The sequence below is a fragment of the Maniola hyperantus genome, chromosome 26 (genome assembly GCF_902806685.2).
Source record: "Maniola hyperantus chromosome 26, iAphHyp1.2, whole genome shotgun sequence".
NCBI lineage: Eukaryota > Metazoa > Arthropoda > Insecta > Lepidoptera > Nymphalidae > Maniola > Maniola hyperantus.
The window spans coordinates 264,051-291,584 of NC_048561.1; the positions used below are offsets into that span (position 1 = coordinate 264,051).

Genomic DNA, 27,534 nt, shown 5'->3' on the forward strand with positions numbered 1-27,534 from the left:
TATAAAGTTCAATTCACTTTGACAAATAGTTGCGCGGGAAAGCGCGTAGCGAACGGCTGCGTTTGTATATTAAAAAAAAAATAGTTCTTTGTTCGGAAAATTAATAAAATAATAGTATTCTTAGCAATAATTAATTTTAATTATAAAAAATTGTGGATTATTAATTAGTAGCGTGTGTAAATTATAGTTTTTAATTAGTTTTGTTTTGTGCATTTGTTTTATATTGGCTCCGAGTTTAATCTGACTGTGAAGTATTTAAGTATCTGTTCGAAATTCAAATAAAATTAATTAAATATGGCTGGCTTGACCGATATAGCGTGAAGGTAAGTCACTAAGTTAATTCATGTCACTGTGAATTCATGTCTTAGAATTGAAAGGTAACGGGTTCCATTCCCGGTAGAGGCAATTTTGAAAATAATCTAATTACCGTAGATACTAACAATACCTACTGACTTATTATGAAGAGAAAATATTATTTTCTTTGTTTGTTTGTAATTTATAAAGTTTGATTCTACTTGAACCGATTTTAACATAGTGATATTATGTAGATGTATAAAACTGGTTAAACTGTTGGGCCGTGAAAAGCTAACAGACAGACAGACAGACACTTTCGCATTTATAATATTAGTATGAATATGGATGTCACTCAGGAATAATGTAGCTTTCTACTGGTGAAAGAATTTTCAAAATCGGTTCAGAGTATCGGGGCAGAGTACGGAAACAACGGAAAGAGTTTTTAACAATTTTATTCATTTACCGCAGTCCCCGTTGAAGGGGAATAGAGAACGGGGACAACGGGATAGATTTTCAGTAATTTTATTCAAATACTGTTGTCCCCGTTAAACAGAAACGACAACGGGGACAACGGGATAAGTTTTTAATAATTTAATTCAAATCCCGATGTCCCCGTTAACGGGGATACGGATAACGGGGACAACAGGACTACACCAGTAGTTGCAATGATTACCCCCTACAAACAAACTTACAAACTTTACCTCTTTATAATATTTTTAAAAAGAGTTGATTAGTTGAACGATAGATAGTCAAGTAAGTCTAGTTATATTTTATTAGGATCGTTTAATTTAACCAGTAGGGCGATTGTCTAAAACCTGCATCAATCATTATTACAATCTCAATTGTTCTGATTGGCTGAATTTGTGCGATTCTTGTTGCAACAATGCATTGTGGCCAATAGTGAGCGAGCATTAACCAATCAGGGATGATTGCGATCGTGACATTGTAGCTGTCAAACAACCGCGGTAGGGCCACTGGACATTTGACTTTTGAACCCACTAGATTAATTTGTATTCAATATGGTTAAGAAATCTTATAACAATGGTTTTAAAGGCTTGGGCACAAACGGCGCGCGGCGGTAACACGATAAAATATGGAAGTACAGTACGCGGCAGAAAGTAATGTACGGCGACCTTTATTAGGAGATAGCGGATTTGTAGAGCATTGTCTCTGTCGTTGAGACTGACAAAACGTCACATATGTATGAGTGTCAGAGACAACGCTCTACAAAGCCGAAATGTCATTCTAAAGGCCGATGTACATTATTTTCTAACGCGTAACATTTTAAAAAACCGGCCTTTAAAATAAAAATAAAAATAAAATAAAAATAAAATTTTACGGCCGCGTAAAATTTAAAAAAAAGTGCGAGTCAGGCTCGCGCAATGAGGGTTCCGTACTACAGTCGTATTTTTTCGACATTTTGCACGATAATTCAAAAACTATGATGCATAAAAATAAATAAAAATCTGTTTTAGAATGTACAGGTGAAGACCTTTCATATGATACCCCACTTGATATAGTTATCTTACTTCGAAAGTTGAAAATACTAATTATTAGTTTATGACCACAAATTAATATTTTTTGTGTGATTTATAACTACAAATTCACGGTTTTCAGATTTTTCCCCGAATGTCAGCTATAAGACCTACCTTAGTGTCAAATTTCATGATTCTAGGTCAACGGGAAGTACCCTGTAGGTTTCTTGACAGACAGACAGACAGACAACAAAGTGATCCTATAAGGGTTCCGTTTTAACTTTTGAGGTACGGAACCCTAAAAAGCCACTAAGTACCTACTGAGTTTTTTGCCGACTCTTCTCAGTACAATTTGCTTTCCAAATCAGTGGTAGAGTCCTGACATTATCATAGTGACGCACAGCACACCCGCACAGCCTCCGCGCTAACCCGGTGCGGGCGAGCGCGGGTGACGTGCGGGTATGCAGGGCATTCCCCCGCATACCTCGATTGCCATCTCGACCCGACGCGTACTATACGTTAAAGAAACTGTCCTGTGACCGTTTTATTTTTAACCGACTTCCAAAAAAGAGGTGGTTCTCGATTCGGCCCGGTTTTTTTAAAATGTAGGTATCTATGTAAAACGATTTATTCGAGGTTTCTGGACCGAGTTGTAACATTTTTTAAGTTTAGATATTTGCATTATTGTTGCAGGTGGTACGATGTAACTTTTCAAGATGGCGACCTCTGACGTCACATTCCAAGATGGCCTCAAGCACCCCTACTTGTTGGCGCTCGTGTAAGTTTGTTTATAACTAGTCACAGAGAATTCTACCTCAAGAGTACGCATATATACCTACGCGGCAGAAAGTTATGTACATATCGGCCATTTTGGCTTTGTAGAGCGTTGTCTCTATCACTCATACCTATGTGACGTTTGTCGGTCTCAACGAGAGAGACAATGCTCTACAAATCCGCTACCTCTTTCTTAAGGTCTTCATGTCCTTGGGCGTGGGTATTGCCCTTTTTTGTAATACAAAAATTCTCCCAATATCTGCCGCTTTACCCCATATTAGGATTCCATTTTTTTTTTAAATAGAGATAGCAAACGTGAAAGCACCTGATGTTAAGTGATTACCGCCGCCCATGAACATTTGGAGCACCAGAGGAACCGCCGATGCGTTGCCGGCCTTTTAGGAGTTTGTTGGTCCGCCCCTTGAATAACCCCATGTTGTAATCTAAAGGGAACACCGCCATAAGACATAACACTATGGAAATAAGCATAATATATGTAGGTAATTAGTATTTATGACATAACTATGATGGTCAAATTATATTATAAAATCTAAGTAATTTTGCAGAAGGTCAGGCGGTCAGTAGCACAGAGTCATAATAAAATCTGCGGTCACACTTTCCACAGAGTATAAGACGTATAAAGGAACCCAAAAAATCCGTCGCGAGTAAGTCGGACTCGCCCACGAGGGGTTCCGTACCCTTACGAGAAATAACACTGTTAATTTTGTTTTTAATTTTCATGGCGGCTATTTTAAAATTTTTATTATTTCACATTCTGTGAAAATTTTTACTCTCTACGGTTCACGAGATACACTCCGCTGATAGACAGACAGACAAACAGCGGAGGCTTAGCGTGCCGTGCCGTTGGGTTGGGGTTAACCCATAACCGGATCACTACAGAACATCTCCTTTCAGACTGAGAAGGGTTTGGCCATAGTGCACCACGCCGGCCAAGTGCGGATTGGCAGATTTCACACACCTTTGAGAACATTATGGAGAACTCTCAGGCATGCGGGTTTCCTCAGACAACGAATTGATCCTATAAGGATCCCTTTTTTCCCTTGGAGGTACGGAACCCTAAAAACGTAAGTATTTCGACCTTGGAGTCAAATCACGCAGTTATCTTGCACATAACAGATCGGGTGCTCAATCCGTGTCAAACTCATTTCTTATGTAATCTCCTGCCAGTCAGTTGCCGGTTGACTAATAAATATTTTATACCTATGCAGCCAAGATGCTTTTTGATTTTAAATGAAGATAAGTACTCTAAATACAAGGAAAGGGTGACTAACTGACTGGTCTGTCAAAGCTTCATCGATATATAATCAAAGCACAGCTCAAACAGAAGTTTGAGCTGTGCTATCACCACTGTAACTGATAGCACAGAATATATAATAGCTGATGGTCATGCTTGACATATAGGGAGGGGTAGTAACCCTACCCTATATGTTTACCCCGGACTATCAGGGGTAAAATACACTACACTACACTTGTGTAGTCCACGCAGACGAAGTCGCAGGAATAAGTTAGTAGTCAATCTAATAAATATATAAAAGGAAAAGGTGACTGACTGACTGACTGATCTATCAACACACAGCTCAAACTACTGGACGGATCGGGCTGAAATTTGGCATGCAGATAGCTATTATGACGTAGGCATCCGCTAAGAAAGGATTTTCGAAAATTCAACTCCTAAGGGGGTGAAATAGGGTTTTGAAATTTTTGTAGTCCACGCGGACGAAGTCGCGAGCATAAGCTAGTCTAAATATATAAAAGGAAGAGGTGATGACTGACTGACTGATCTATCAACGCACAGCTCAAACTACTGGACCGATCGGGCTAAAATTTGGCATGCAGGTAGCTATTATGACGTAGGCATCCGCTAAGAAAGGATTTTCGAAAATTCAACTCCTAAGGGGGTGAAATAGGGTTTTGAAATTTTTGTAGTCCACGCGGACGAAGTCGCGAGCATAAGCTAGTCTAAATATATAAAAGGAAAAGGTGATGACTGACTGACTGATCTATCAACGCATAGCTCAAACTACTGGACCGATCGGGCTGAAATTTGGCATGCAGAGAGCTATTATGACGTAGGCTTCCGCTAAGAAAGGATTTTCGAAAATTCAACTCCTAAGGGGGTGAAGTAGGGGTTTGAAATTTGTGTAGTCCACGTGGACGAAGTCGCGAGCATAAGCTAGTTAAGTATAAAATAAGTTAAGTGTGTGTTCGGATAGATTAGGGAACTAGAATGCCGGCCCCATGATGGCATTCTAGGTTTTTAAAGATAAACCCCCGAAAAATTTGAATTAAAAAAATGATTACGACATGTCACGTCATGATAATTATCTGCATGCCAAATTTCAGCCCAATCCGTCCAGTAATTTGAGCTGTGCGTTGATAGATCAGTCAGTCAGTCACCTTTTCTTTTTATTATAGGTATTTAGTTGTATTCCTTCCTTGATGACCCTACTAATTCTGAGAGGAGACCCGTGCTCAGTAGTGGGCGGGTAATGGGTTGATCATGATGATGATGATGATGATTTAGATGTATTACGAGATTACCACGTTGCGCGTTGCCGCGTCCAAAACGATTAGCCCATCTACCTATTTGTTGTTATCTGTTATCTCATGCATAACAGATAACGTTCTCATTGAATGATAACTCGTCTTAATTAGCGCACGTCGCCGCCATCTTGGTTCGATGACCCCGTGACATTGACATGGCATGCCGCCAACCTTCTGAGGGCCTGGCCAAACACAAAGCGAGACAGAAACTTGTCCTACACGACCTTTACTACCCCAATTGGGTATTTGACTCCAATTTTTTTATTACTTTATTATAAACTAGGATAAAAATAATGACGTAAACTGAAAAACTAATTAAATCGATCAAATAACAAAAAAGTTATAAGCATATAAATATTTCTGATTAGACAGAGATAGCGATATAGCATTTTGACGTCACACCTTACTAATGCCATAGTAGCTTCGTGCGGTTTCATACAAATTTTCGTTTTGCGAGAAAGGAATAGAAGACCCTCCCACTCCAAAATTAAAATGCCTATAACTTTGTAAATCTTTGTTGGATATTTTTTTCAGCGTATGCCATTATTTTTATCCTAGTTTATAATAAAATAATAATATTTATCAAATTCAAAAGTAGGAAAATAGCCAATTTCCAGCAATGCATTACCATCATGCTCAACCTATCGCCGGCTCACTACAGAGCACAAGTCTCCTCTCAAAATGAGAGGGGTTTGACCATAGTCCACCATGAGCAGCCCAAGTGCGGATTGGCAGACTTGACACACATTTGAGAACACTATGGAGAACTCTCAGGCATGCAAGTTTCCTCACGATGTTTTACTTCACCGATAAAGCAAGTAATATACTTACTCCGAAAAGTAAGAGGTGCGAGCCCGGGAATGAACTCCCGACCTCCGATTAGGAGGCGGATGTTTTCTTACTGGTTCTTCTCGGTAGGAAAGGCATTCCGAACCAATGGTAGATGCATAATTTGACGATTCAAAAGTACTTAAATATCTACTTGTAAAAGTTTATTTTAATAAAATATTTCTATTTTTATTATTTTCTAAGAGACGTTTTGGGCCTCCCGCTGACTTCACTCACAACTTCATTAATTCATCAATCGATACATGTCTTGCGCCGCCGCCATCCAGCGGCTTGGAGCTTGGAGCGAGAGAGGTTGCCATTCCAGCACCTTGGGACTCCATCAACGTCTATCTGCTTTTCTAACTATGAATAATCCTTAATCTAAGATAGGTATATGTGCCCTGCCCATTGCCACTTCAGCTTCGCAACCCGCTGAGCTATATCGATTACTCTGGTTCTCCTTTTGGATCTCCTCATTTCAGATTTGATATCGTAAAGAAACGGCAGGTGCTTAATGTTAGGTGTTCAGCCGTCACGCGTTTTATCTGACCAAGGCCTAAAACCGCGGATGCTGCAGCACATGGAATGAGACGAAATCTTCAATTTTAAAATAGATCTTTATTTCTGTAAACTTGTGTGACTTTTTGCCTTTGTGTTCTGAAATCGACACCATTTATTTTTTCACCGACTTCGAAATGAGGTTATCAATTAGATCATGTAAAGTACTGTACATCGGCCTTTAGAAGTAAATTTCGGCTTTGTAGAGCGTTGTCTCTGTCCCTCATACCTATATGACGTTTTGTCGTTCTCAACGATAGAGACAACGCTCTACAAAACCGCTATCTCCTAAAGGTCGACGTACATTATTTTCTACCGCGTACCTACTGTAAAGAAAAACTATGATAGCCTAGTGGTTTGGACGTCCGCCTTCTAATCGGAGGTCGAGGGTTCGATCCCGGGCACGCACCTCTAACTTTTCGGAGTTGTACAGGAAAATATCGTGAGGAAACCTGCATGCCTGAGAGTTCTCTATAATGTTCTCAAAGGTGTGTGAAGTCTGCCAATCCGCACATGGCCAGCGTGGTAGACTATGGCCAAAACCCTTCTCACTCTGAGAGGAGATCCGTGCTCTGTAGTGAGCCGGTGATGGGTTGATCATGATGATCTTATCAGTAAGTAGTCAGCTGTCTTCGTTTTTGCTAGCGTTCTGGTTACACCCTGTATAAGCGCCAGGTCGAAATGGCCTTGCATGACAAATTCAAACTTAGTGAGGTTTTCTTCGAGATTTTTTACTGGCTACATAAAGAAGGTGGCAAATGATATCTCGCCACTGTGAGAGGAGGTCGATCATGATGATGACTGTAGGTACTTAGTATCTGTGTCGCTTGGAACACGTTCATATCAACAATGTACTACACACGTGACACGGGACTACAATCATGCAAATTATCTTTGTACAAGCGCTTCCGTGGGTGCACGTGTACCGTATACACACAATACACACAATACACACATATAGGTAATCAAACTAAATAAAATTTAATATGAGATATCTCATTTTTTTTTTTTTTTTTTTTTTAATTTTGTGATTTGCGATCAGTCCGAGGACTTTTAGCAAATTAGGTGTAGGATATTGTTTTGTAGCGGCTGCTCCTCTTTAGGAGCCAGCACTCAACTCTTTATTGCCTATCAAGAAGCGAGGTCGATATCTCATATTAAATTTTATTTGACGGAAGACGTAGCGTTGGAAGACCCCTCACTATGTGGACGGACGATATCGGACGAGTCGCAGGGAGCCGCTGGATCCAAGCGGCGCAAGACTGTGGCGTGTGGAAGTCCTTACTATTATTATTATTATTATTTATTTATTAATTAATTAGAACGGCCATAAAGCCAATTACACTAATTAAACTACGAGTACAAACTAACATAAACATACTTACAAAAATTGTTAAAATTATAAATTTTAAAAAGCAAAATTATAAATTTTCACAAAAGTGCAAGATCTGACCCATGAGGTCAGCCCATTTGTCAGCAAATATGTCACAGCGAGGGGACTCCTTCAGCAGCGCGTTGAGCGCAGCCAAAGTGCGCGGTATGGGTGACCACTGACCGGAGCGCGCTACCGTGCGACTAAACGGACTTACGAAAAATTTGGAGCTTACAAGAGACCTATGTCCAGCAGTGCACGTCTATTGGTTGATGATGATGATGATGATGACTATCTCATATTCGCAACCCTTAGTATCTCATAATGAGACCTTTTGCCGGAGACGTAATTTCTGATTTTTTTTAAATTTCCTGTATATTATATAGACAGCCATGGTTGCAATTAGGGCTTATAAGAGAACTCGAGTCACTCAGCGCCAGCGGGCGATGGAGAGAGCTATGTGCGGAGTTTCTCTACGTGATCAAATCAGACATGAGGAGATCCGTAGGAGAACTAGAGTACTGACATAGCTCAAACATTTTTTTTTTTTTTTTTTTTTTTTATTTAGACAAAAAAAAAGCGAATAATTCACACCACACTTCCAGACCAAAGCACTAGACAAAAAGCCGAGACTGGTGTTGGCAGTTTGCAGCCCAAATAGACCGTAGTCTGTGCTAGGACATGGATTGATTTACTTTAAGTAGGTAGATAGGTATATGACACACAGCTACTAGGCATTGTTATCGGTCACCGGGAACAAAGCGCAGAGGTCAACATGTGACCCGCAGCCGCTTGCGAAATACATATATAGCGATTGTGAGCTACGCTCTGATTGTATAGAAACGTCCCTCGTAAACTCTCGTAGCTTTAGTTTTAAGTTTGCGTAATAATTATCACCACTATATCTTACAAATCTAACACCATACCAGACCATCAATAAGAGTAATTTATTACCTATTCTGAACAAATCATTTGACTTTGACTTTGACTTTGTCTAACATGTGAACATACACATTTGGAAATCTCGATTCTAAATACAATTCATACTAGTGAGGGCAGTGGCGTGCACAGTGTTTGAAGCCAGGGTAAGCATTAGTTAGGTAGGAACCTATTTACTGGCAGGTCATAATGAAAAATATGCAGGGGTAAGCAGTGCATTTATGCTTTTATGACCTGCACGCCACTGAGTGAGGGGTCTTCCGACGCTGCGCCTTCCGGTACGAGGTCGCCATTCCAGTACCTTGGGACCCCAACGTCTATATCCATACTAATATCATAAATGCAAAAGTGTGTCTGTCTGCTAGCCTTTCACGGCTCATCCATTCTACCGATTTTGACGAACTTTGGTACAGCGATAGCTTCCATCCCGGGGAAGGATATAGGCTACTTTTTGTCCCGGAAAATCAAAGAGTTCCCACGGGATTCTAAAAATCCTGTCACGTGGACGAAGTCGCGAGCATCATCTAAGTAGGTGTTCCTATTAGATTACAACATGGGGTTATTCAAGGAGCGGACCAACAAATTCCTGAAAGGCCGGTAACGCATTGGTGGTTCTCTGGTACTGCAAATGTTCATGGGCGGCGGTAATCACTTAACATCACGTGACCCGCCTGCTCGTTTGCTCGCTATCTCTATTAAAATCTAGTAGCTAAAATATAAAATTACTAGCTGATTCCCGCGACTTCCTACGTGTGGATTTAGGTTTTAAAAAATCCCGCGGGAACTCATCAATTTTCCGGGATGAAAAGTAGCCTATGTCCTTCCCCGGGATATAAGCTAACTCTGTACCAAATTTCGTCAAAATCGGTTGAACTGAGCCGTAAAAAGCTAGCAGACAGACAGACACACTTTCGTATTTATAATATTAGTATGGAAGTATGGATAACACCTAAGTATGTTAACCTATTACATAAAATATCATAATGTAAAAAGAAAAACATAAGGATCCCAGGTAAAACATAAGGATCCCAGGTAAAACATAAGGATCCCAGGTAAACCATAAGGATCCCAGGTAAAACATAAGGATCCCAGGTAAAACATAAGGATCCCAGATAAAACATAAGGATCCCAGGTAAAACATAAGGATCCCAGGTAAAACATAAGGATCCCAGATAAAACATAAGGATCCCAGGTAAAACATAAGGATCCCAGGTAAAACATAAGGATCCCAGATAAAACATAAGGATCCCAGGTAAAACATAAGGATCCCAGGTAAAACATAAGGATCCCAGATAAAACATAAGGATCCCAGGTAAAACATAAGGATCCCAGGTAAAACACTATAAAAAAATAAAAAATAAGTATATATAACTCCTATCTAATATATATTTACAACAACAATAGAATGTCTAGAATTCTAGATCATTGTCAAGGTCTAGAAAACCCACAAGAGCTAACAGATACACCATGCAGTGGGTACCTACATGTTACATGACACTTGCTTTACGCCTGAGTGCATATGCGTACTATACAGGGTGTAACCTCCCTGGCGCAGTGGTAAGCGCTGTGGTCTTATTAGCGGGAGGTCCCGGGTTCGATTCCTGGCAGGGATTAGGAATTTTATAATTTCTAAATTTCTGGTCTGGTCTGGTGGGAAGCTTTGGCCGTAGCTAGTTACCACCCTACCGGCAAAGCCGTGCCGCCAAGCGATTTAGCGTTCCGGTACGATGCCGTGTAGAAACCAAAGGGGCATGGGTTTACTAAAAACTGCCATACCCCTTCCAGGTTAGCCCGCTTCGATCTTAGACTGCATCGTCACTTACCACCAGGTGAGATTGCAATCAAGGGCTAACTTGTACCTGAATAAAAAAAAAAATCAGAACACTAGCAAAAACTTAGCGTTATTGTTATACTACCTAAACACAATCCAATACCAATAACCATTTTACGTTATTTTGTAGTTTTAGTGATTTAGTATTTTTTAAACCCGCAATGTAAATCATGCAAAACTTGTGTCAATGACCCACCTACGACGCGGCATTAACTCCGAATGGCCTATTTAGGGAACGTTCTTTGACCTCTAGCGTCAGACAGATGTTTCATTTGCGATATATTGTGAACTGTTGAAAATCCAGGATTTATTTATTTATTTATTCGCGTTTTTTGCTGTGGTATCTTATCAGTTTTAATTAATTAAATATCACATGCTTTAACGGTGAAGGAAAACATCGTGAGGAAACCTGCATGCCTGAGAGTTCTCGATAATGTTCTCAAAGGTGTGTGAAGTCTACCAATCCGCACATGGCCAGCGTAGACTATGGCCAAAACCCTTCTCACTCTGAGAGGAGACCCGTGCTCTGTAGTGAGCCGGTGATGGGTTGATCATGATGATCTTATCAGTAAGTAGTCACCTGTCTTCGTTTTTGCTAGCGTTCTGGTAACACCCTGTATAGGCGCCAGGTCGAAATGGCCTTGCATAACAAATTCAAACTTTTTTTATTTTATTTTTATTTATTGACACTTTATTGCACACAACACAAAGTAAACATTGAAAAAACACAATACAGGATCTTATTCTAATAGATGTAGCATGCAAAGGCGGCCTTATCGCTAAACTTTGTGAGGTTTTCTTCGAGATTTTTTACTGGCTACAATATACTAACTTACCTTTTAAGGAAAAACTGTAACTAACATACTAACAATCTATGGATCTATGAATGGTCTGAAATAAACGTTTATTTATTTATTATTTACTAGCCTATGCTCGCGACTTCGTCCGCGTGGACTACACAAATTTCAAACCCCTATTTCACCCCCTTAGGGGTTGAATTTTCAAAAATCCTTTCTTAGCGGATGCCTACGTCATAATAGCTATCTGCATGCCGAATTTCAGCCCGATCCCTCCAGTAGTTTGAGCTGTGCGTTGATAGATCAGTCAGTCAGTCAGTCAGTCAGTCAGTCACCTTTTCCTTTTATATATATATATATATATATAAATATATATATATATAAGAAGATCAGTCAGTCAGTCAGTCAGTCACCTTTTCCTTTTATATATATATATATCGGCGCAACATCATATTAAACTCGAGTTATTTGATGATGTGTAACTCTTAAAATAATTACAATGATTTAAATAATAGTGACAATATCAATTAAGTTTTCCAAATCAAAAGTTACGGTTTTGATTGTTTTAAATTAAAGTTAAAGTTAAATTATAATTATTCAGTTAAGTTAAAATGATTAATTATTTGTTGTAAATAGGTGCGCAGCAAGTTAAACAATTAATTGAAATGATTTTCGTTACATTCATTATCTGATTCATCCCCTCTCGATTTTGCTATAAATACGAGTGTTTATTGCCGCGCGCCTCATTACGGCTTGAGCAGCCGAACAGTACAGAGCTCTTATTATTGTTACGCTGTTACTTTATAGAAATGTTCAATAAAAGAATTATTTTGAAGAAATTATAGTTTGAATACTGTTACCATGCAGAGTGATGATAATAGTGAAGCGAATGATGTCAGCAATGCTGACATCATTATTTTTAAAAACACTTCGGTGTCGGTTCCTCCGTCATCAGAAGTGGGATCACATGCCACTTCCGCTCAACAACAGCCTGATGCTACAACACGAATGGAACTGCATCATGCATTGAATACCACTGGCAATGCTGGAACTTCGTCGCAGCAAGAAATATCGCAATCATCCCTGGTCAACACGCCAATTACCAGCATACCACCACAATTAATGATGCAGATGATGCAAGTAATGCAGCAAATGTCGGAACGCCTAAGTACACCAGCGGAAACCAAAGTGCGTATTACCGACATTTACCTACCATCATTCGATCCCGACACTAATGTGGGAGTACGCGAGTGGTGTCAACACATCGACAAAGCCATCGAAACATACAACCTTAAAGATTTTGATATACGCATGAAGGTTGGCAGCCTCCTAAAAGGAAGAGCGAAAATGTGGGTTGACGATTGGATGGTTACCACAGCAACATGGGCTGAACTACGCAATAATCTAATCACGACGTTCGAGCCAGAAAACCGCTATTCTAGAGACATAGTTCGATTTAGAGAACATGTTTACGACTCTTCAAAGGATATTTCCGAGTTCTTATCACGAGCTTGGGTCTTATGGAGAAGGATCACCAAAGACAAACTATCAAATGAAGACGCAGTTGAAGCAGTGATTGGATGTGTGAATGACGAAAGACTTAGGATCGAGCTGTTGAATACAAGAGCCACAACTGTGCCAGAACTGATATCCGTTGCATCATCAATAAGAACGATGAAGCGTTCTCATCCGAATTCAAATAATACAAGTGCCAATAAGCGACCACGTTTTTCGAATGCAACTTCATCGAGTTCGTCATGTCGTATCTGTAAAAGAAGCAATCACACTACTAGCGAATGTTACTACAGGATGTCGGAATCAAAACCTGAACAAACAAACGAGACAAAAACGAAAACCAATAATAAGGAAGTAAGCTCCAACCAGAACAATAAAACGACAACCTGTTCATTTTGCAAAATTCCGGGGCATACTTTTGAAACATGTTTTAAACGCGAACGTGCATTGACATCAAACGTAAATTTTATTGCTGGATCTAAATTAGCCCCGATTCAGGTGAAGATTGGAATGAAGACTTTTCAGGCAATTTTTGATAGCGGCGCAGAGTGCTCACTAATACGAGAATCAGTAGCAGCTCAGTTACCAGGAAAAAGGATACAAACAGCAAATTACTTAAAGGGGATCGGACAATTTCCTGTACTTTCAATAACTACACTAGTTACAGTTGGAATGATTGATGACATCAATGTTGAACTACAGTTTCACATAGTAGCAGACTATGAGATGACTACAGATATCCTAGTGGGTATGAACTTAATAAATAATACAAACCTTACTATGATGATCACTTCGGACGGAACCAGATTAACACGTCAGCAGAATATCAATCATGTTCAAAATAAAAACCCAATCTTCGATAAGCTGGATTCGGACCTTACGAATGAAGAAGATATCGCAAAATTACGCATGCTTCTGAACAAATATCAGCATCTATTTATCAGAGGGTACCCAACAACTCGGGTCAAAACCGGTGAACTAGAAATTCGTTTGAAGAATCCAGACAAATATGTAGAACGACGGCCATATAGGCTAAGTCCAATCGAACGAGAAAAAGTGCGTACAATTGTGAAGGAGTTGATGGAACATGGGATTGTTCGCGAAAGCAAGTCTCCATACTCCAGTCCCATCATCTTGGTAAAGAAGAAAAATGGTGATGATCGTATGTGCGTGGATTTCAGAGAGCTCAATTCTAATACTTTACGGGACCACTATCCACTGCCGCTAATATCAGACCAAATCGATCAATTGGCCAAAGGACAATTCTTCACAACCTTTGACATGGCTGCAGGTTTTCATCAAATACCGATTGCAGAGTCATCAATTGAAAAGACAGCTTTCGTCACACCAGATGGATTGTACGAGTATATGACTATGCCATTTGGATTGAGCAACGCATGTTCAGTCTATCAACGATGCATCAACAGGGCTCTGAGTCCGTTACTAGGCAATGCAGCTCAAGTCTATGTTGACGACGTATTAAGCAAATGCGAAGACATCACAGAAGGACTATCAAATATTGAACGTATTCTCATAGCCTTACAGGATGCTGGCTTCTCCATTAATGCTGATAAATGCAGTTTTTTTAAACGCTCAATCGAATATTTAGGCAACGTGGTATCAAATGGACAAGTCCGACCAAGCCCACGGAAAATAGATGCTCTAGTGAAAGCACCAGTACCAACGACACCCAGACAAGTCAGGCAGTTCTGTGGATTGGCGGGCTACTTCAGAAAGTTCATACCAGACTTTTCACGCATACTGGTACCACTATACGAGTTAACCAAACCAGGAGCTAAATGGGAATGGAACGAACGTCACGAGAAAGCAAGAGAGAAGGTAATTCAGTGCTTAACATCAACTCCAGTACTTACACTGTTTCAAGAAGAGGCGCCAATTCAATTATACACAGATGCAAGTAGCCTGGGATTTGGAGCAGTACTGGTGCAAGTCATTGCAGGACGACAACATGCAGTTGCTTTCATGAGCATGAGGACAACTGAAACTGAAAGCCGCTACCACTCTTATGAATTAGAGACCTTGGCAGTGGTCCGAGCAATAAAACATTTCCGACAATATCTTTATGGACGCAAGTTTACAGTTATCACAGACTGTAATGCGCTAAAGGCGTCCAAACACAAAAAGGACTTGCTTCCTAGAATCCATCGCTGGTGGGCATTTCTACAAAACTATGACTTCGAGGTAGAATACCGCAAGGGTCAACAGCTTCAACATGCTGACTACTTTAGCAGGAACCCGGTTGAGCTCACAGTCAATATGATGACCAGAGATCTCGACTGGCTGAAAGTTGAACAACGACGCGACGAAACACTACGAGCTATAATGGATGGTATGAGTAATAACATTCCAAGTAATGGCTATGTGCTAGAAAATAATGTTCTCAAGCGCGTTGTACAAGACCCAGCTTTCGGACAAAAACTCTGCACAGTGGTTCCGAGGTCTTTTCAGTGGAGTTTAATAAACTCATTCCACACTGCTTTAAAACACCCTGGCTGGGAAAAGACGTTGCAGAAAATCATGGACAGTTACTGGTTCGACAAAATGAGCACGAATGTCCGAAAATTCGTTGACAACTGCGTGGTCTGCAGAACATCCAAAGGACCATCTGGTGCCGTACAAGCTCAAATGCATCCGATTCAGAAACCAACTACAGCCTTTCAAGTTATACATATGGATATAACGGGCAGAATGGGAACATCTGAAGACCAACAGTATGTGATTGTCACCATAGATGCTTTTACAAAATACGTACTATTTTATTACGCAACTAATAAGAATCCACACAGTACGTTGGCTGCCCTGAAACGCACAGTTCACCTATTCGGCACTCCAGTCCAAATCATAGTAGACGGTGGAAGAGAGTTCCTAGGTGAATTCAAGACCTACTGCGACCGGGTTGGAATAGACATTCATACTATAGCACCAGGAGTCAGCCGAGCGAATGGACAAGTAGAACGCGTCGTAGCTACGCTAAAAAATACTCTTACCATGATCAAGAACTATGAAACGGAAGAATGGCACACAATGCTTGAAGAACTGCAGCTAGCAATAAACTGCACTCCCCATCGTGTGACAGGAGTGGCTCCACTTACTCTACTTACTCAGCGCAGGCACTGTGCTCCTCCAGAGCTACTCAGTCTCGTAAATATTGACGAGCAGACTATTGATATTGAAGCACTCACTAGTCACGTGCAACAAAAGATGTCACAAAATGCAGAACAGGACAGACAACGCTTCAATTCGAGAAAAGCTACAATCCATCATTTCCAACGTGGTGATTATGTGCTCATAAAAAATAATCCTCGAAATCAAACTTCATTGGATCTTAAATTCAGCAAGCCATACGAGATAACAAGAATTCTAGACAATGATCGCTATCTAGTAAAAAAGGTGGTTGGTTCAGGGCGTCCAAGAAAAGTCGCTCATGACCAACTCCGTCGGGCACCTCAACCTGGAGACCAAATAACCGTATCGGCGGAAAATGAACTCCCAGCATCAACCGATGGGCCTACACCATCTACGTCACGAGCCAGCATGGCCGAGCAACAACCCCAAGAACCTACAAATTAAAAAGTATGTATGTTTATATTTTAATTACTAAAACTTCATCACATCATAAATCACTACAACAAAGTACCACAGAGTACGCAACAACAAAGTACCACAGAGTACGCTACAACAAAGTACCACAGAGTACGCTACAACAAAGTACCACAGAGTACGCAAAAAAAATAAAGTACCACAGTGTACGCAAAAAAATAAAGTACCACAGTGTACGCAAAAAAATAAAGTACCACAGTGTACGCAAAAAAATAAAGTACCACAGTGTACAACATAGTACCACAGTGTACGCCACAATACAAACTATACGAAATCAATCACTGTCATATTATTTAATAAAAACGGTACACAGATACCAATCTCAAAAGAAAATATTTCTTTGTTCTAGATGAACTTCAAGAACCATCAAGAGAAACGTTTTACACGCGGCTGGTGCAGAGCACGCACCGCCGGTCAGAACGGCCGTATCGGCGCAACATCATATTAAACTCGAGTTATTTGATGATGTGTAACTCTTAAAATAATTACAATGATTTAAATAATAGTGACAATATCAATTAAGTTTTCCAAATCAAAAGTTACGGTTTTGATTGTTTTAAATTAAAGTTAAAGTTAAATTATAATTATTCAGTTAAGTTAAAATGATTAATTATTTGTTGTAAATAGGTGCGCAGCAAGTTAAACAATTAATTGAAATGATTTTCGTTACATTCATTATCTGATTCATCCCCTCTCGATTTTGCTATAAATACGAGTGTTTATTGCCGCGCGCCTCATTACGGCTTGAGCAGCCGAACAGTACAGAGCTCTTATTATTGTTACGCTGTTACTTTATAGAAATGTTCAATAAAAGAATTATTTTGAAGAAATTATAGTTTGAATACTGTTACCATGCAGAGTGATGATAATAGTGAAGCGAATGATGTCAGCAATGCTGACATCATTATTTTTAAAAACACTTCGGTGTCGGTTCCTCCGTCATATAAGATAAAGAAGGTAGCAAATGATATCTCGCCAAGCTCGCAAGTTCAGGTTTTGTTCTGTTCCAGTCGTTGGTGCATGTCGTCGTTCTGGAGAACTGCCACTGTCATCCTGCACCGACTGATCACTGCGCCGATCCCACAAGTCAAAGGTATCTGGACACATTCCAACGAACAAATTTGCTTTCCTTATTTTTTTTTTTTTTTTTTTTTTTATTAAAAAAAACAGAATCTCCCAATTGCTTCACATGTGGAGTAATTGAAGATATATACCATGTGTTGCTGGAGTGTGTTCGGAATGAATCATTCAGGTTAAGTTTGTGTAATATTTTGGATTCTAATTTAAATATTTTTAATTGTGTTACCTTTCTTTCTTTCCCTGCGAGTGATCAGGCCAAGTTATTATATAAGCTAGTTAAAAATTATTTTAAGATTAGAGGGTAAGATTTTGGTGATTTTGTGTTTATTGTTTACCTTACGAAGCGACATAGTCACTAAGTGACTAAGCTTCCAAATAAAGAGAAGAAAAAAAAAAAGTCAAAGGTAACATAAACCTACCTAGAACATCATCCATTGCCGGCAGAGGCGGCATAGGCGCCCCTCTAGCAGCCATATTTAAAAAAATACTAATTAACTTCGAAAGAACGATGAATCGTATATAGTCCGTAACATGTAGAGATGGCAATCGGGGTATGAAGCGGGGAGACGCCCCGCCCACACGCATGTTACCCCACGATTCGCACCTGTTTAGCGCTGTGTGGGTATGGGGGCGTTTCCTCCTCGATTGCCATCTCGACTTGTCACGTACTATAATTGCAAAGCTGGTCGTTGGTGGTAATACTAGGTGAACGAATGAAGACTTCACACTTTGCTATATTAAAGAAGAGGCTGTCCAAGATTTTGTATAGAACCCAACTCTATAAATGATCGGACGCGCCCCTTCGTAATCTCGCGCCCCTAGGCACATGCCTTGTTTGCCTGCGATCAGTCGAGATGATAATTATCTACTCATGTGATCAAGGTATGAGGCGGGAGGACGCCCCGCAAGCTCGCACGTCACCCGCGCTCGCCCGCACCGGCTAAGCGCGGGGGCTGTGCGGGTGTGCGGGGCGTTCCCCCCGATTAGATCTTGGATCTTGTACCTATATCAAATATTTGAAAAGAGCAACCGCCGAGTTTCTTGCTGGTTCTTCTCGGCAGGAAAGGCATTCCGAACCAGTGGTAGATGCATCCGACTATTCGTAAGCACTTGTAAAAGTTTATACGAATAAAAAAGACCATTTGGACGGCGTATATTTTTTGTAAATATAAATTTTTTAGTGATAAGTTTTTCTGTATGTATATACATAAGTACCTACTATTATTAATTTTAAGTCTGCTTTTTTTCTTTTTTTTTTAACTTGAATATTATTAATTTAATATTGGGCTAGCGCATTATTACGAGACATTTATATTATTCAAATTGGTACTTTGAATTAAAAAAGAAAGAGTAGGAAAAAGATTTTCATTTTCATTTTCATTCATTTTCATTTTCATTTTCATTGCCATCTTGATTTGTCAGTAGGAGAAAATAAATTTCTTCTATGTGTTTCCAGCGCCAAAACAGACAAAGTACCGTCCAGCGAGCTACTCGCACCTGCACCCCGAGCCGCGCGTCGACTGCGAGGTTCTGCACACTCCTGAAGACCATACCCTTGATGTGATCTTCGTCCACGGCCTGTACGGTGAGTGGGCTCGTACTACCATGGAGAAACTCATAGCTCTTCCGCCATCGCTCGCTGAGGCCCCCTCTCAAATTATTTCTTCGAGCGCTAGGGGGTGACCCCCAAGGGGTAGCTTCGCCTCCCCCCCCCTTCAGCAGGGAAGCCTTTTAACCCTTTAATCCAAGACACATGTAACTCTACATAACCTTGACTTTCGATCTACTTCTGCAGTACACGTAGACCTACGGCTTCAGTTACCTGAGTTACTATAAATTCCCACGCGATTTCATTGTTATGTTACAATACGTCATAAGCCTTAAACTGTAGGGCGATTGTCTAAAACCTGCATCAATCATTATTACAATCTCAATTGTTCTGATTGGCTGAATTTGTGCGATTCTTGTTGCAACAGTGCATTGTGGCCAATAGTGAGCGAGCATTAACCAATCAGAGATGATTGCGATCGTGACATTGTAGCTGTCAAACAACCGCGGTAGAGCCACGGGTTATAGATTATGCGCATTGCATGAGAATCTGTGACGTTAGATTCCTTAGTGAATTTTGAAAATTCTACCCCTGAAAGTTTGTATGAAAGCCCTTCATTTTTGAGGTTATATCCATGAAAAATAATTCAATTTTCGGTTAAAAATCAAGAATTTTTGGAAATTCTACCCAAACCCCCATTTAAAAAAATTCCACTAAGCGAAGTCACGGAGGATCAGTTAGTAATTATGTAAAATCTTAAACGTCCTATTTTTACAGGTTCCTTAGGAAACACATGGCGACAGGGCGAGTGGCACACAAAATATGATAAACAACCAAACAAGACATCTTTACGACGACCACACTCCATACCCACCTGCCAATGTACAGACGGACTAACCAATTGCTGTAGTGATAACAAAAATAATGTATCATGTGAAGAAAGGGATGAAATAAGTCAACCAAATGATAATAACACCAATGGTAGAACCTGTAATGATAATAAACATGATAAGTTAGATAATAAAAATGAAATTAATGATAAAAGTTATGAAATAAATGATAAATATACAAAAAGTGACACTAATAATAGAATTGAACAGTGCTGGGTAGATGAAACTGGTGAAATAAATGAAGATTATGATAAAATTAAAATTGTTACTATAACAAGGCAAAAAGACTTAAAAGATGACAATGCTATTCGAAAAACTGACTGCAATATCGCTAGAAATGATAAATCTAGTGACAATAATTTAAGAAATTATGGATTCATTGATAGAAAAAATGAATTATATGACAAAATTAAAGATTTGGAAGTTAGACTACCATCTTCTAATCTCCAAGAGTATACAAGCGATATAACTAAGTGTATAGATGAAGAAATTAATGATTCTAAAGCGAACACTAGTTTATACGATACTATAAAAGATATTAATGTACAGAAAGATTATACAGATGAAGACTTAATAAACAGAGAAATAAGTTCTAATCTATATGATAATTTACAAAAGATATTACCCAAAGAAAACTTACTCATAACAGAAAAATTTTACAACAACACGCTTTTGGATGACGATGATATAGGAAGCTATAAAACTCAAGCGCAATTCGTCAAGGATTGGTTTGAGAATAGCGTGAAAGTGAAAAGTGAAAGTGAAAGTGAAAGAGAAGTGAAAGCGAGTGATTGCAAGTGTGAAGTGAAGTGTGAGCCAGGGTGTGGGTGTATTTGTGACGATTGCTATTCACCCTGCTGGCCTAAAGACTGGATCAGGATGGACTATCCTGGTGCTAGGGTGATCTCTATTAATTATACCAGTGACCCCTATTTGTGGAGACCGCTGTGGGTTAAAGAAAGTAAAAGGTAAGAGAAATTTAGCGTTTAAACTATCGTGAGTGATTTCCATTACATATAATATCTGTCACTGTAGGCTGTCACGTATTTAGTCGACGTTAGCCCGACTAGTATGGAACCCATCCGGGGTCCTTTTTCAAGGGACCAACAAATTCCTAAAAGGCCGGCAACGCATCGGCGGCTCCTCTGGTGCTGCAAATGTTCATGGGCGGCGGAAATCACTTAACATCAGGTGACCCGCCTGCTCGTTTGCTTGCTATATCTATTAAAAAAAAAAAAAAAAAAGTGAGTCAGTTCCTCAGCCACCCTCACAACGGGCTCTACGGACAGCGGCACGCGCAGCTCGCAGTCTCAACCGCGACGCGTGCGCGAACTGACTCCCTTGAACAAGGACCCCGGATGGGTTCGAAACTAGTCGGGCTAACGTCGACTAAACACGTGAGTACAGCCGGTGACAGATATTATATGTAAGAGAAATTATTATTTTCAAAAGATTTTCAGCCTTCTTAGTACGTACCGAGGAAGCCGACTCATCATTATCAACAAAGCACTTTACATTATCAACAATTTTATAGTATGTACCTATTAGAGTGTATGTGTTTATATATACCTATATATATTTATATATATATTATATTTATAGCTACATTGCTACTCCCCGTCTTACAGTTCTATAAGTTCTTAAGTATGGGTTGCCTGGAAGATATCACTTTAGTGATAAGGTCGCCCTTTGTTTTTTAAGTGTATCCTGTATTCTTACTCTCTGTAAATCTATTAACAATAAAGTTATTTTAAATTTTAAATTAAAGCACTACAGCCCTAGGTTGTCCTTGGCTTGGTTCAGCAATTTTTGCCATCGGGGCTGGTCAGATGGAGCTTCTTCCAGTTCCATACCCCTAAAACCCATCATGTCCACTTCATCTATCCACAGACCTCTAGGTCTTCCTCCTCCTCCTCCTTTTTCACAATTTTCCTATAAAAAGAATATGACTAAGTACTTTTAAACCTTGCAATCAATTTTGTTTAATTTTATTAACTAGTTAGTTTTATTTTTTATTTAATTATATTATTTAAGAAACATTGAAAAAAAAAAATTTTTGGAATTCAAATACATCAACTAGCTAATGCTCGCGACTTCGTCCGCGTGGACTACACAAATTTCAAAACCCTATTTCACCCCCTTAGGGGTTGAATTTTCAAAAATCCTTTCTTAGCGGACGCCTACGTCATAATAGCTATCTGCATACCAAATTTCAGCCCGATCCGTCCAGTAGTTTGAGCTGTGTGTTGATAGATCAGTCAGTCAGTCAGTCAGTCAGTCAGTCAGTCAGTCACCTTTTCCTTTTATATATTTAAGATTATATTTAAAAAACATTGAAAAAAAAAATTTTTTTGGAATTCAAATACAGTGACGTCATGTAAGAACTCAGGATGTCATTGGAGGGGCGTATGTCTTCGCAATATAGTTTCCTACAGTGCGAGAAGCGACAGGTTGGCTGATAAACCAACAGGCAGCACAGGAGACATACGCTATCGCGCCTTATTTCGTACTACCAAATATATCGATAAATCACCCACTGCGCAGGTTTAATGTCAAGGTTAAGAGTTCCTTTTACGTGATACCAACTGTACTTATTTTTTTGAAATTACATTTTAGGCTGTGTCTGCACGAGCGAGCGGAACAGATGATGTCACAGTTGCTAGATCTAGGAGTGGGGGAAAGACCCATTATATGGGTGGGGCATTCCAAGGGGGGACTCTTTATTAAGAAGATGTATTGCGAGGGTAAGTAAGCGAATAGTATAGAAATCATCATCATCATCATTATCAACCGATAGACGTCCACTGCTAGACATAGGTCTCTTGTAGGGACTTCACTTCTTGTAGGTTTATCTAGAAATATTTTTATGCAAATCCAATTTTTCAATACTTTTGAATTGTCAAATGCTTCAACCACTGCTGCCTTGGAATGTCTTCCCGATCGAGAAGAACCAGCAAGAAACTCGACGGCCGCTCTTAATGATTGTAGTGATTTATGATTATTTAGCTTTTATTAAAGATCTTGTGTTTACACTTCGATTTTATGGGGTAAAAGTAGACTCTATGTCTGTCTCCGGAAGGGAAGCTATTGCTGTACTTTTTGTTAAAATTGATTGAATGAGTGGAGCTTAAAAACTCTGTGGAACCACCTCTTTGATTTCCGAGATGAAAGTCACAGGGATGTAAAGCTAACTCTACATCAAATTTCGACAAAATCGGCTGTATGAACGAGCCTTCAAAATGTAACAGACAAACAGACACGCTTCCGCATTTATAATATTAGTAGAAAAGTATGAATTCAGTGCTAAATTGCTAATATTAAATGTTATAACAGCAACATTATTTGCAGCATACGAAGCCAATCTTAAACTTACAAAGCAGAATCAAACTAAAGGAGATACAAGCGAACCAGCAAACGAACAAAACACAACTGAAAGCAGAAATGATAACGAAATAAATCACTGTAGAGACCAACAGACAGACAATATCAATGGCAACACTGATGAGAATTTAAATGAATCAAATGAATTTAATGATCCAATAAATGAAATAAATGAACCGATGAATGATGATATCGATGAATGGAGAGACAAAATTAATGAAAATGTACATAGGGATGTAAATTTAAATGAAATTAATGGTAAAGTAAATGATATAGCTATTAAAGATATAGAAAAGCAGTATTTTGACAAAAAGGTAGACGAAATGATGATAAATACTGATGTTAATTCAAAAGAAACAAATGAAATTAATGATCGAGTAAATGAACTAAATAAATCAGTAAATAATCAAACATATCAAGCTAGTGGTATCGAATATACTGATGTTAAATTACATGAATTAAACGATCAAAGAAATGAAGCTGTAGATATTAATGATGTAAATTTAAATGAAATTGATAATCCTTTTAATGATAATATAACTAGAGATGTAGACAATAAAAAAGGAATAGTAAATAGTGAAAGTTTTGATTATATTTTAATGAATAATAGAACAGGAATTGCAAATGAGTTTGCTTTGGATGACAATAATGGTCATGATAATGAAAAATGTGATAAAAATAGAAACATTCCTAATTTCGTTACTGATGTCGATGATGAAGAAGAAAAGGAACCGCTTCTAAATATAAATGGTAACTATTGTATTTTTTTTCCAACTAGTAAGAAAAACGTATTCATCAATAAATTCTGTCATTTGATTGGTTGATTCGCTGTTTAAATTTTTTCACGACCAATCCTCGTAGAATTTGTTGACAATTACGATTTAACGATGAATACGTTTTTCTTACACAATTGGGGGTCAGCTTTATCTATGAGTTATATTAAAATACCTACTCTTTTTTAGTGTGGGTTTATTGAGAGAGACTAGCTTATGCTCGCGACTTCGTCCGCATGGACTACACAAATTTCAAACCCCTATTTCACCCCCTTCTGAGTCATGTAGTCCCGTTGTCCCCGTTAGCCATATCCCCGTTAACGGGGACATCGGGATTTGAATAAAATTATTAAAAACTTATCCCGTTGTCCCCGTTGTCTATTCCGTTTAACGGGGACATCGGGATTTGAATAAAATTATTAAAAACTTTTAAAATTATTAAAATTATTAAAATTTTCAAATATCCTTTCAGCTTCCAATTTCAGCCAGATCCGTCCAGTAGTTTGATCTGTGCGTTGATAGATCAGTCAGTCAGTCAGTCACAACAACAGCAAACGCAAAACGCAACAACATCAGCGAATCAGGCTTCAAACCTGTGTTTTAAAATTCCAGAGACGCAACTGTTAAAGCGTGCGAGCCTGTGGCGGAAAAGTGCGGGGTTCATGTTCTACTCGGTGCCGCACAGGGGGTCGCCTCTTGCCGATATCAAGACCCCCATCACCGCAAGGAGTATCGAACTCATGGAGATATGTAAAGGTAATGTACAACCCGTCGGAAGTATCTGGATAGGCGAAAACGAGCTAGCGCATTCCAGCTAGCGCAGATATTTCCGACAGGTTTGTAACCCCTTTCAAAATAAATAAAATGGCTATAACAAACAGATAGACAGACTAACAGACACCAATTTCCATAAGATATTCTGTGTTTAACATTTGTGTAGGATTACCTACTAAAAATTGATTTCTCATAAATTAACATGCAAAAATTCCTGCAATTTTACATTAATCCATACTAATATTATAAATGCGAAAGTGTGTCTGTCTGTCTGCTAACCTTTCACGGCCCATCCGTTCAACCGATTTTGTCGAAATTTGGTACAGCGATAGCTTGCATCCCAGGGCAGGGCAGGGCAGGGTACATAGGCTCCCGGAAAATCAAAGAGTTCCCACGTGATTTTAAAAAACCTAATTCCCCGCGGACGAAGTCGCGGGCATCAGCTAGTGTTAAATAATGAGAAATACCTACGTATTTTACTACAAATACATATAAGTATTAAAAAATCCGATGACGCACGTGACGTGCACGTGACTTTTTAGGTTTTTTAACTTTAGATTTTTTCGTGGGAACGTTCTCTGTCCCTAATTTCGTCAAACCCGATCAAACGGATGGACCGTGAAAAGGAAACAGACAGACAGACACACTCTAGCATTATAATGTGCGCCTTTATAACAAAACTAGCTTATGCCTACACTTTCAACCTCCTAATTCACCCCCTTAAGGGTTGAATTTTCAAAAATCCGTTCTTAGCGGATGCTTACGTCATAATAGCTAACTGCGTGCCAAATTTCAGTCCAATCCGTCTAGTACTTTGAGCTATGCGTTGATACATCAGTCAGTCAGTCAGTCACCTTTTCGTTTGCCCGCAGATTGCCCGCTAGTGCTATCACTACAACAGAGCTGGTCGGCGGCCACGGCTCCCACTCGGCCGGCCGTGAGGAGTCTGGTGGAGACTTGCCGCACCTTGATGTCCGTCCTCTACCTACGCATCGTCAGTGTGGACTCCGCAGGTAAACTCTTACACATGCAATATGTAGGTGTGACTCAACGGGAAAACAATTTTTAAAAAAATCCCATTGAGTCACAGTGTTAGTCACGGGGGTGTGACTCAACGGGAGTAACTCATAATAAAAGATAATATCCTACCAACCTAATTTTGGGGGTTGAGTCACACCCCCGTGAGTAACAGTGTGACTTAACGTGGAAAAAATTCCCGTTGAGTAACACTGACTCAAGAGGAATTTTATTTTCGCGTTGAGTCACAGCTTTATATTGCGTGTGTAACAAGTGTGACTGAACGTGAAAATTATTATCCTTGAGCCACTGACATATTTTTAACCGACTTCCAAAAAGGAGGTAGTTCTCAAATGGAGATATTACTGACAATTTACTGCAAAGATAAACCCGACAACATTTTTTGGCCTTTCCTTCGAGGACTTTATGATCCGGTAAGTTTTTAGGGCGGTTCGTACTCATCCGATCCGAGTCCGTGACAATACGTTCCGAAGTCATAGAACCGACGTAGATATTTTTTATATCCGTATTTTCACGCTCTTACTCTTTCTCATTATACCTACTTTAAATGATTCCTTTAATTCCAGATCCTGGGATAGGATCCCTGAACGGCGTGGATGTGGACCACCGGGAGATCTGCAAGCCCTCCAGCAGGGAGTGCCTGCTCTACCAGGAACTGATGACTCTCATGGAGACGGCCTTGAACACACAGTGACGATGGAGAGACGACTGGTGAAAATTACATTAATCTGGTGATAAGGTGCAAAAATCTGGTGAAACTGACAAAAATTAAGACAATAATCTGGTGAAAATTACAAAATTGTCAAAAAAAATATTAAAATTACAAACCATTGATCAAAGTAGATAGGATATAATCACAAACATTTTAGTGAAACTAACAAATAAACTTCTCTTATCTCGGAAGCTGTGGGAACGTCACATCAAGCAAAAATATAAAATCGCCTCAATTACGTAAATGCTTGACTCAAACTTCAAGCGGCTCAAGCGAAAATCTACCTGCTTGAGCGTCTAGGAAGCTCTTACATATAGTAATAGTCGTTACAAAATAGTGAAAAAAGCCTGATAATGTTAAATAGTTAGAAACGATATAATATTTTCGGTGATAAAAATATCAACTAAGGCAGTAGGTTATTTAGAAAATTGTTGATTCATAGATAGGTGATAGATAAGATTAAATTTACGAGTGCTTTCATATCTAAGGTACCTAAACTAAATAACTAGGTAGGTAGGTACTGTTCCAATAAATCACAATTGCATTTTATTTTCATTTATTGAATGTATTAATCTAAATCTATATATATAAAAGGAAAAGGTGACTGACTGACTGACTGATCTATCAACGCACAGCTCAAACTACAGGACGGATCGGGCTGAAATTTGGCATGCAGATAGCTATTATGACGTAGGCATCCGCTAAGCAAGGATTTTTGAAAATTCAACCCCTAAGGGGGTTAAATAGGGGTTCAAAATTTGTGTAGTC

At 39.3% G+C, this 27,534-nt stretch overlaps 1 protein-coding gene across 1 annotated transcript; it reads left to right on the top strand.

Annotated features, from left to right (window-relative positions):
* The first annotated feature begins 34 nt into the window (after positions 1–34).
* On the top strand, positions 35–26,853 carry LOC117994044 (putative leucine-rich repeat-containing protein DDB_G0290503). Its single transcript, XM_034981918.2, has 10 exons — positions 35–323; positions 2,463–2,547; positions 17,580–17,662; positions 19,106–19,234; positions 19,976–21,056; positions 22,705–22,832; positions 23,437–24,219; positions 24,855–24,998; positions 25,889–26,029; positions 26,621–26,853. Exons 2-10 carry the CDS (start codon positions 2,486–2,488, stop codon positions 26,746–26,748), a joined length of 2,679 nt encoding a protein of 892 aa, XP_034837809.1. The 5' UTR covers positions 35–323; positions 2,463–2,485; the 3' UTR covers positions 26,749–26,853.
* The last annotated feature ends 681 nt before the right edge of the window (positions 26,854–27,534 follow it).